This window comes from Protopterus annectens, chromosome 7.part0 (assembly GCF_019279795.1).
Source record: "Protopterus annectens isolate FY-2018-M chromosome 7.part0, PAN1.0, whole genome shotgun sequence".
Lineage (NCBI taxonomy): Eukaryota > Metazoa > Chordata > Ceratodontiformes > Protopteridae > Protopterus > Protopterus annectens.
The window spans coordinates 1703204784-1703217453 of NC_056739.1; the positions used below are offsets into that span (position 1 = coordinate 1703204784).

At 38.2% G+C, this 12670-nt stretch overlaps 1 protein-coding gene across 1 annotated transcript in view; it reads right to left on the reverse strand.

Annotated features, from left to right (window-relative positions):
* Positions 1-12670, reverse strand: part of DPP3 (dipeptidyl peptidase 3) — a gene marked incomplete in the record, with an annotated part of 784135 nt that overhangs the window by 524638 nt on the left and 246827 nt on the right. Inside the window, 1 exon segment of the mRNA XM_044078218.1 lies at positions 3643-3736. Coding sequence (XP_043934153.1) covers positions 3643-3736 — 94 coding nt within the window.

Genomic DNA, 12670 nt, shown 5'->3' on the forward strand with positions numbered 1-12670 from the left:
CACACACACACACACACACACACACACAGACGCACACACACAGACGACCACACACACACACAGACACAGACGCACAGACACAGACGCACACACACAGACGCACACAGACGCAGACGCACACACACACAGACGCAGACGCACACGCAGACACAGACGCAGACACACACACACACAGACGCACACACACACACACACGCACACACACAGACGCACACACACACACACACACACACACACACACACAGACGCACACACACACACACAGACGCACACACACACACACACAGACGCACACACACACACAGACGCACACACACACACAGACGCACACACACACAGACACACACAGACGCACACACACACACAGACGCACACACACACACGCTACACACAGACGCACACAGACACAGACGCACACACACACAGACACACAGACGCACACACACAGACACACAGACGCACACACACACACACAGACGCACACACACAGACACACAGACGCACACACACAGACACACAGACACACAGACGCACACACACAGACACACACAGACACACAGACGCACACACAGACGACACACAGACGACACACAGACGCTGCGACACACAGATGCGCACACACAGACGCACACACACACAGACGCATCTACACACACACACAGACGCATCTACACACACACAGACGCATCTACACACACACACACACACACACACAGACGCACACACACACAGACACACACACACACACACACAGACGCACACACACAGACGCATACACACACACAGACGCATACACACACACACACACAGACGCATACACACACAGACGCATACACACACACACACAGACGCATACACACACAGACGCATACACACAGACGCATACACACACAGATACATACACACACAGATACATACACACACAGATACATACACACACAGATACATACACACACACACACACAGATACATACACACACACACACAGATACATACACACACACACACAGATACATACACACACACACACAGATACATACACACACACACACAGGTACATACACACACAGACACACACAGGTACATACACACACACACACACACAGGTACATACACACACAGACACACAGGTACATACACACACAGACACACAGGTACATACACACACAGGTACACACAGGTACATACACACACAGGTACACACAGGTACATACACACACAGGTACACACAAAGACACACAGGTACATACACAGATACATACAGACACACAGATACATACACACACAGATACATACACACACAGATACATACACAGATGCATACATGCACACACACAGATATACATACACACACAGATATATAATATATATATATATATATATATATATATATATATATATATATATATATATACATACATATATATATGTATGAGTCTACAGTATATACAGTTCATTTTTTTCATCAGTCTTTTTTGCCATTAAAATATAATGTATTTTCTTGACCTTATTCACTCTTGTGTATATAGTGATAAAATTATCTGATTCTGGCAGATGAAGCAGGATGAATTCAGCTCTAAGTTGTGTGTATTGATACTCTATTAGAATGGTACAGGTTCTTTAGCCTTTGGTTTGGTGTTTCATCTGCACCAATGAAATTTCAGAGAGCTATTACAAGTAAAACTAAACCTTGGAAAGTCTTGTAAAAATAAAAAAAGATGATCAGTTAGTATATGTTCAGTCACAGGAAAGAGCATGAAAAAACAATACAGCTGATAAACATATACCATATTCCACATATACCATAACTTCAAATTAAGTAAACAGCAAATGCAAAACTAAGAGTGGAATGTGTAAAATGGATATTAAATGTGCATAATCTTGGGCTTCCATCATGTAGCTATCTGCAAAACTGCCTAAGCTTCATTTAACACTTAAAATAATTTTGTATGTGGCATTGTTCAGACTATTTTATTAATGGATTACTTTATTCAGATGTGTAGAACAATACACAAGTGGATTTTATCTTGTTTGCAACAGTAACAGTACTGCTTACCCATTATTTTGGCTAATTCACTTCCCAATTGTTTCAGTTCCTGTTCTGCACAATCTTGAAAACTACGTGTACATCTCTTGCAGTTTCAATTACTGGCAGAGCAGCAAGATTTATTTTTTTATGTGATAATCTCTTGACAAACTTGCAAATACTGCCAATGAATCAACAAGACTGTAAAGGTATCATTGCTATAGTTCTATGCAGTATTCAAGATGTTTCTGCAACTATGTAACTCACCCTGAATGCGACTGCACAAAAATAAATGCACTCTGCATTTGCACCAGAAATTCACTGTACTTTACCACATTCTTTACTAGTGAAAACAATATTGGTTGAAATGCTTTAAGCAAGTCATTATTTGAAGAAAAATGTTGCATAACTATTATTCACATTATCAGTGTTTTTTGAACCAGTGACTTTGATTAGTACCCTAAATATGCTGACAATATGCACACATTTTTTTCTGTGCCTTTTAGCCCCAATGCTTCAGAAATATTTCAGACCTACTTTGCATTCTGTGCAGGTTCAATTCAATATTTCCTGTGATCTCTTTGTATTTCTTGCCAGCAATTTGACATGTCCTTATTTCATGATTTCAGTTATTTTCAGATGCTTTTTCATTTCTGTAATTTCTATTTAACATGTAGATTTTGAACATATCAATTATCCCTTTTATACAATTTTATAAAATGATTCCAGCACATCAACAAAACTGATAAAACCGGAAACATTTGTCCCTCGCTTACAACCACAAATAGTACATAAGGCTTGAATTTTCATGTCACCACGCTTCGTGGGCAATTCTTTACTCTTTCATCTCCATTTTTATTGCAACACATTCTCACTTTACATCACATATTCACCTTTTTTTGTTCAAATTATGTTTTTTTCTTGAGTACTTTAATTTCTACAATTTGTTCTTTTAACTGTACACTTGTAATTTCAGCTCTCTGTATAAATCTACAGCTTTTGATAAGGTTGATTATGCTTTTCTTAACGTGTTCCTTTTATTATCACATTTCATATGTTTCTTATTATTGAATCAAGGAACTCCTCAATTTATAATATTTGGCAAGTTCACTCTCCACTCACAATACTTCCTGAACATCTTTCTAATTGCTGCTGGTGAAACTTCTGTTCAAGATTCAGAAACATAGCTAACTGTACCTTTTCAGATTTAATGACTATTCTTCTCCCAGCAAAGAATAAAGAATTTCTGGATCCAAATCTTCATATTCTTCAAGCAAGAAAGGTGTTGGCTGATGACATGGAAACCACAGAACAATTGAAAGTTCTAAGTTTCTTACTCATCAGATATGGGAAATTTTACTACACTGCTTGTTAAATTAATATCAAAAGTGCTTGAGCAGCAAGAAGAGAACTTATGAGGGTAGGACAGTTCCTTCCAGAAAGGCCCATTTTACCATGTCTTGAGGACATGCGAAAGACATAATACCCCTCAAAAGAAGGAGTTAGGTATTTAGAAGCTTGTGCTGAGCTGGGACTATCACTCATGCAGAGACCCTCCAAAATCAAATTTCACTTTTGACAGAAGCAAACAAGAGACTACACAAACTTGCTCTTACCTTCTGTACAGGCAGAGGCCAGACGAACTTCATAACAGCATTTCCCATCACTATTCACAGATTTAAACAGGCGTGTATTATAAGCACTGATATGCTAAAAAAGAAAAGGTACATACTAGTTAATTCAAGAGTTCATACCAATGCTAAAAACATTATGGTGACCTGAAAACACTGGTTAATTGCAATACCTCTGAGCAAATGGATCCAATACTAGTACTTTATTTGGTCTGAATTCACAGAAATGACTTGTAAAGGTTTATTCCAGCACCATCTAATCTCCTAGTTTGTGAGCACAGTATCAAAAACAGCTTTCCTTCTACACAAAATGAGTGGTGTTCATGTCCATTTCAATTATCATTTTTCTGTTTCGCAATGCAATTTTCTTTCAAACAAAATCACTTTATTCTGAATTCCTTAAGTCAAACAAATCAAATTTGTTTTGCATTCAAATGTAGTCATTTCTAATGGTTTAACTAAAAGAAATTGCAAAGAAACTTTGGACTACAGGAAGCCTGGAAAAGTTACATGAATAACCAAAGCTGCTTAACTAACCGTAGCAGAAATGGATATTTCTGGTTAACAGAACAGGCCTGTAGCACAGTGGTAGACATTAGCACCGCTGTTTCACACATGGTTTGGCATCACAGCTGTGGTGCCTCCTGTGTAGAGTTTGCTAGGTGCCCTTGTATCCTCAAACCCCAAATGCATGCTGAGGGTAAACTGGTAAAATGATTGTAGGTGTGCATGCCACGTATGGCATTGGTAGATTTGAGCGAATGCCCTTTGACAGAATGGTATGCTATTCATGATCAGCTGCACACAATAAAGGCCAGGATAGGTTCCATCTCCCCTGTAACCCTAAACTGAGCAGCACTGATACCAAGCAATGAAACAAAAAGGATCAAGATTCACAGTGCAAGACAAGTGGTTAATCTTGTAAACAGTTATATTTTTAGCATTTAGCCTTTAGCACCATGTAATCCTTTCCCAGCCATTTGATTCAGGTACTGCAAACAAATATTAAACCTGGAAAAGGCAGCTACATTTTCATTCAGAAATGCAGTGTTAAGTGCCTAAGTGAAAACATACTTGTGTACAATCGTAGATAAAAATGTGGCCTATTCAAACCCCACAAATATTTTATTAAAACCCTACAAAGTTTCTTGCCTCTCTCCTCATGTGCAAAGTCTCATTCACTTAAACTGCTTATACATACAAATTCATGCGGACATCATCACGTTGCAGAATATAACAAAAGCACTTTGTTATCCCACCATTTTATCCATTCAGGGTAATTGCACAATTACAACTTCACTAAAGGATTCTCTCTCATACAGGCTTGATAAAGACTGTCTTTAATTTCAGCAAAACTGTTTGATATTATCTCTTGGTTTTGAAAGAAAATCCCAATCACCATCGATTAAACTATTATTACATCTAGTTAAAAACAAAATGTTTTTCCAATTTCTACTTAACTTAAAGCACAACTTTTTCTGATGGTTTCTCAGAGTGTACAACACTGCATAGGCTTCATAATTTCAAAACTACTATTCGGGTTAGAATGCAGCCACACAGAAAGAAGAGGTATTCTTATGTAAAATGGCCACTTAAGAGTGCAATAATTTGTTAAAATACAAATATGCCCATTAGTACAATATGTATGTCAAAAAATATGAAAGTGCTATTCTGAGCAAATGAAAACACTGCACTATATTAAATGAAGGAAATAATTTATCTAGCTAGTATGCCCATTTGGGTACACCTAACATGAAGCTGCTGCATCTTCCCACTTGGGTTTCTCAACCCATTCAAAATGTCCTGTGGCCTCCTAGGAGGTCTCAGTTGATTCACAATCTACCACCCACTTAGGCAGTCTGAAGGGCTACAACTCCTTCTCCAAGCAAAAAAAAAAAAACTTCAAATAGCCTGCTTGAAGGGAGTACTCAACAGCTTTATCTGATGGCCCGTCCTGTGTTCTCTTGTCACAGTTCTAATCTTTCACTTTTTCAGTATATCATGATATATACCCATATCTTATATAACATTCTCTTTCTTAATGTTTAGTGAATAGAAGTTCAGCAAAGCATAGCTCTTATCTGCTTCTTTCAACCCACCCGATGAACATGGTGTCCTTCCTTCAGATACTTTTCACTTATTTCATGTGATTTTTCTTTTAAGGTCTCCAGAACTGTACCAGTATTCTGGGTGCCGTCTCGCCCATATGTGAAAGTCCAGGACTATAATCCACAGTTCTCTACATGTCCACAGAATCACGTACAAAGACAAAATAATCATGGACAAAAGACACTTAAATATTAACATTACTGACTTAGAAAGTTGACAGACTTAAAAAATAAACTCATGAAGTAAAAGTCAAACTGTGATGATTGTTATTATCTGGGTATACTATATCATCTTTTATCAGCAAGTCAAGTTTTAAGAGGGGAGATAAAAATTTTTGAGCAAATATTAGGGAAACTTAAGAGATTTGTTATAATCTCCCCATCTATTCCTGGAATCTAAAAAAAAATTAATGTAAACCACCACTTCACAGACCGTTCCCCGTTAGCTCTACTTGCATTGGATGGTCGAGGGGCCAGCATGTTTCTTCCTCCCATATGTCTTCCAGTGTCATTTTCTTTCCTAGGTCCTTTCAGGATTCCATATTTCTAGCTGTGCATTAAACTAGCAAATTACTTATAGGTTGGTATAACCAAATTACAGATGTTTGCATTTATATGAATTAAAACTGAACCTTAAAAGTGACCTCTCTTATCCACTATAAAAGGATTCCCAGTTTTTTCAGGCAATTTCTATCACCAAAGACTGTTGCCCCAATTTTTACATCTGTTTCAAACAGTTCAGTCTATTAGTCACCACATGGGATTTATCAGACAGAAATATGCTGATCACAATGGAACTGGCACCCTTGGATATATCACTGGCCAGTCCCCCGCCTCTGACAACTGAAGCCTTCCTTCTAAACATGGTCAAGAATAAGGAATAATCCTTCTTGCAAAATTAACTTACTCTTCCTCCTCCAGATTCTTTAATACACAAAGAACAAATACCAAATATTTATTTGAAATGTTCTTTCCCCAAGGTAAACATGTTTGTCTGTCTTAGGAAGGAACAAAAAATCAGATTGGCTTGACCTAAGGAAGCGGAAATTAACTGTAAATATTACAAAGTAAGAAACAAATAATCTCCATGGTATACCCTGTCACAAACATCCCATTACACCAGTATAGTGGGTCCAAAACAAAGCAGTGTAAGAGACGTCTGTGTGGAAGTTTTTCAATTCCTGTATGTCTATTATATTAAAAAGCAGAAAAAAAAATCAGAAAATGGTAGAGGTGGCAAACAAACACACTAAAAAAATAAAAACTTATTATACAGAATTAACACTAGTAGGTATTTAGAAGTAACCCAAGCAGGGTAGACAGTCTGCTCCCAGTCGAAAATCCTTTATTATGCAATGATTTTTCTCAAAAATATTGCTTTAAAAGTAAAGTAGCATGGGGTAGTTTTATGTCTGATGCTAGCTGTATAAAAGTGGCAAAAAAGAACAGCAGAGAACACTAGCTAGCAGATCATTGTGGGTAAAAGGGAGGGGTTAGCAGCCTGAGAAAGGCTTAGATGCAGAGTTGACTGAACCGCAGCTTGAATCCTAATGGTTCAAGAGGATGGATCATCTCATACCAGACCACAGGATGCAACAACATGAATGGGAAGACGCCAAAAATGTATTTGGCCTGCAGGTTAAAGATTGCCTTCCCTATCAAGGATTGATAGAGTATAGGCAAAGAGGAAGAAATAGGGGCGGTCTTAAACAAAAGCCCAGCACTGCTAGAGTTTTTAAGTAGAATTTAGAACAGAATCTGTTGTTAAAAAGGGAATAATTAGTACAGTATATAAAAATAATACATGACAACTATAAGAATCAGATTAGGTTAGAAAGGAATACGAAGAGAGGTTGGATAAGCAATTCACAAAAACAATGGGGAGATAGAAAATCTAGAAGATTTAGGATTTTTGCTTGGAAACATTTACATAGATATTTTCATACCCCAAGTAGACTTGAGAGATTTTTTCCGAGTACACAGCAAATGTTGGAGGTGTGATGGGGAAGAAAGATGCATCTGGGAATGTAATGAGTTGGCAGACTTTAAAGATTCCCTGCAGACTACTCTGTCAAGAGATACAAGGTGAGCATATTGGTGTAAACCTGGAAATTATTTTTCTGAGCCATTACCTAGACATAAGTAAGGCCTTGCTGAGTCAAATTATGGTGCCTACCAAAAAAGCAATTACTAGAAAATGGAAATCAAAGTCTAAACCAACTGTACTATAAGTAGTGAATATAGTTGTCGCTGTTGTTGTGTCTTTCGGCTTATGGGGTTAGGGGTCGCCACAGCGGAACTCCGGTCCGCTAATATTTGGTAGTGGATTTTTACGTACAGAGTTACCAGCCCTGACGCACAACCTTTAACAAAAGCACGCCCATTCATGCATGCCTCCACACAGAAGACGCTCTAGCTGAGAATCGAATGCAACAACGTCTTGTGAGGCGACAATGCTACCGCAGCACCACTACCGCGGTAGATAAGTAATGAATACAGTAATGGAGATAAAATAACTGGAAGTGGGATATTTAAAAAAGGGTAAGAGCAAATTGCATAGGGGAAAAATGGGAATTGTGGGAACAATACAAAACAGGAGAGGAACGAGGTTTAAAAGAAGGCAGGACTTGAATAAGTTATATAATGTTTAACTGACAAGGACTGGGTAGATTATATGTGATGTATAATGTTTGCAAATATGTCAATATAGCTTGTGATGTAAAATGCTTGTAGCTGGCATTATGTCAATATGGTTTGTTTTCATTTATCTAAGTATATTATTGCCTATTTCATAAGTGATAATTTAATAAACATTTTTTTGTTGTTTCTTTTTTAACCAATACATGACAACATAACACTCCCTATGGCTGTTCCCTGGAGACACAACAATCATTCCACATACAGTTATCAAGAAATTCTGTACTCAGCAGTGGTAGTAGTGTTTTACCTTCCCCATCAGTCACAACTCTCAACAGCAAGTGAAGAGGTCAATTTTTGATCACACCATCCATCTCTCCTCACACTACAGAAGAAGGATAACACCACATGCAAATACTCAGTAACCACTGCAGCAAGCTTGGAAGCCTAAGACTTTCTTCTTCTATGACTTTCAAGATGGTTGCACATTGAATAACTGCTTAATTCTAGCTCTCCCACAGCCTGATTAAAATAAATGAAACACTGATGGAGTACATCAACTCAAACAAAAGGCTGGAAAAAATGAAAGAAGATTTAAACAGATACTCAGATGAGGTGATAAAACTGCAAAAATCAGAGATTGAAATGAAGAAAAGTCTGGCTGAATGTGACACAGAGAGATATTTAAAAAACTATAAAATTAAAGGACAGAGCACGCAGGGAAAACTTGAGATTTTCTGTTGTACCAGAGCAGCTGGAAAGAACATACTACTTTAATTTTATGAAAGCATAAATAAGCAACTGTACATGTATTCCAAACAAGAGTTACTTAAAAGCACACATCACGTGTATGCTCCAAATTGGACTATGACAAAGCAACCTAGACCTTTAATAGTAGAGATGTAATCCTACCAGCAGAAGCAGTTGATTCTAACAAAACTGTGGCAGAAAGATAAAGTACTAAAAGTGGGAGACAGCAGAGTGTTTGTGGAGAATGATTACTCATTGTACACCAGGCAGAAGAGGAGTATATTTATTCCACTATTCAGGAAATGGTCAAGAAACAGGCATGAGATTCAAACTGCTGTACCTAGATATCTACAAAATACTCTTCCCTGGAGGAACAAAACCATTTTTGATGAAGTATATACTAAGGAGGAAATACAAAAGTTTGTCCAACAAAAAGTGAGTTGTGAAACAGGAGGAGATTCTGTTCTTGCTCTTCTGGTAATAAATACCAGAGAAAGACTGTGCCAGTGAAACCTTTTCCAATGTTTCAACAGAAAATGCTCAAGAGAAGGGGAAAAAAGCACAACAGTCTACTAGAGACAGGATTTGGGAGATGGATATGAAAAGAAATAAAAACTAACTTGGAAATTGACAAATGTGGGATTACGACACAATTATATTTGTGAAACATGACAGAGCAAGAAAATCTGGAAATATTGGACTCTTTTGGACTTTTTTAAACTTGCAGAGGACTCTAAAGCACATGCCCTACCTCATGTCATTCTTCTTCTTTCGGATTTTTCCCGGTTAGGGGTCGCCACAGCAGATCACCTGTCCGCTCATGATTGGCAGTGGAGTTTTATGGTGTCGAGTTGCCAGCCCAGTGCCCAACCTTCCAGAGAAGGCACACACACACACACACACACACACACACACACACACACACACTCACATCTAGGGCCAATTTAGAGTGTCCAATCCACCTACAGCATGCCTTTGGGATGTGGGAGGAAACCGCAGCACCCCGAGGAAACCCACGCGACCAAAGGGAGGACATGCAGACTCTGCACAAAAGGCACCCCAGCCGAGGATCGAACCAGAGAACCTCTTGCTGTGAGGCGGCAACGCTAACCGCTGCACCACCGTGGCCGCCCCCCTACCTCATGTCATTAATGTTCTAAAATACTTAGGAGAGGGGAAGAGGAAGGAGAAAGTAAACTAAGTAAAACAATTGTTTCTTAATGGTACTATTTTTATTGTGCATGATTTTCTTTGCATACTAAAAAATATTTTTTCAGTTATTTTCAAGTGTAATTGGGGTTACTAATGTAAAGAGTTGCTCCTTTTTTTTCTCCCTTCTCACTCTCTCCTTGTTCGGTTCTAAGAAATGTAGGCACAATATTGTATAAAAAAAAAGAGAGAGAGAATAAAAATACTCATTAAAAGAGTATGACAAAAGAAAAATTAGTGTGCTTTTTGTCATTCTTGCATAGGGGAATGACTGGATTAAGAGCCCTTAGTTTGTTCTAGTAACAAGTTTTAAGAGAAAGCAAGTAAATGAAAAATATGGGGTATTATTAAGGATTGTTTCTATCAGGTAAATGTATGCTTAGTAGCAATTCTGTATCTGGTCCTTATGTCTCCAGAAGACAATCTGATAGAGAAATGGCTAGGAGATAATGTTTCTCTGAAAGCATAAGTGTTTACTCAGCTGGGAGAGTTTTAAAGATAAGACAAAACTAGACAGCTCCTAGTTGAAGCACATGCTGCACCATACGTCTTTTTTTAGGTTAACAAGTCTACGAGTATGGCTGTCAGTTTGGAACATTTATTCCTATTAGGAGGGTAAAACTTCAATATCTGAAGATGCACATAGTTTTTTTGGCGTATTGGGGATGTGTTTTTTTCAGGGCGTACTGGGGATGTGTTTTTTTCAGGGCTTTCAATAAAACAAAAGTTTTGTAAAATGTAACATAGGCTCAAATGGATATGACAAGAAACTGTATAAAAGATCAACCTGCCAAACAGTGTATGCATGCAACACAAAAGCTGGAACTAGACATTTAACAAAAAAGCAGTAATACATAAAAGGTGGGAATAACTTTTCAGTACAATGATGACTTCTGTAATGTCTTTAAATGTCAATGGTCACACAGATAAATACAAAAAAGAAAGATAGTGAACTATACTATAAATATGGGCGGCCACAGTGGTGCAGCCGTTAGCGTTGCAGTCTCACAGCAAGAGGTTCTCCAGTTCAATTCTCTACTGGGGTGCCTTCTGTGTGGAGTCGGCATGTCCTCCCTGTGGTTGCATGGGTTTCCTCCTGGTGCTCCGGTTTCCTCCCACATCCCAAAGACATGCTGTAGGTGGATTGGACACTCCAAATTGGCCCTAAGTTTGAGTGTGTGTGCCTTCTGTGGAAGGCTGGGCGCCGGGATAGCACCTCGGCACCGTAAAACTCCACTGCCAATCATGAGCGGACAGGTGATCCTCTGTGGCGACCCCTAGCCGGGAAAAAGCCGGAAGAAGAAGTGAACTATACTAACAATGAACAGTGCAAATAGTTATGCTACAGGAGACACACTTTGAAAGAAGTGAACATCTGAATTTGATAAAGGAAGGTTTTCAAGATTGTTATTCAGCAGAATACGTGGGACAAACGAAAAGAGGAGTACTTATTTTAATTGCAGGAGAACCTCCAATACTGACAGAAGATGATAAAAAAGACAATAATGGTAGATTTGTAGAACTAAGGGGCTACTGGCAAGGGAGAAGGACTACACCGTCATGTACTTATATTCCAAATTAAGTTGCTATAATGGAGCTTAAGAAAATGCTGGGAGAGATAATCAGCTTTCAGCAAGGAATATTAGTTATAGGCACAGAGTGGAATTTGATTTCCAACTGTGAAGATAAGTCTGGGGGGCCCCAGAAGGGAAAATATAACAAAGGAGGGTAGATATTTGAAGAAATTTATGAACATATTTGGCATGGAAGATGTGAATTTAGTACTAGGACTTTGGAGTGCATTTATATACTATTCCCCAAGCTACAATAACTGTGCTAGGCTACACGGACTTTACTTTTTACATGAACATGTGCATTTAATTGAAGGTCTTGTTATGCACCCAACAACTACAGACACTGGCACTTTTCCCACCTATGTGTTGAAGAGAGGAATTTAAGGAATGGGCAGCGAAAATTATTCAGGAGCTACTACAGAAGATATAAATTTCTTCTGAAAATATAGCTAGAAAGTAGGATAAAATTAAAGTGGAGTTAAAAACAGGGTGGAAATAAAAAAAAAGAGATATGGTTAAGAAGCATTAAAGTATTGCATAATAGGGGGAATCTCAAAAAACAAGAAGAGGAGCAACTGCAGAATGCCAAACAGAAAATAAAGGATTATCTCGATAACATGCACGAGTTTAGAAAGACTGCTGTTAAGCAACTTTTTTTTTTTTTTTTGATAACTCCAGAGCAGAAAAACTTTTAGCACAACGAATCAGACAACAAAAAGTAGAAAACGCTGTCAC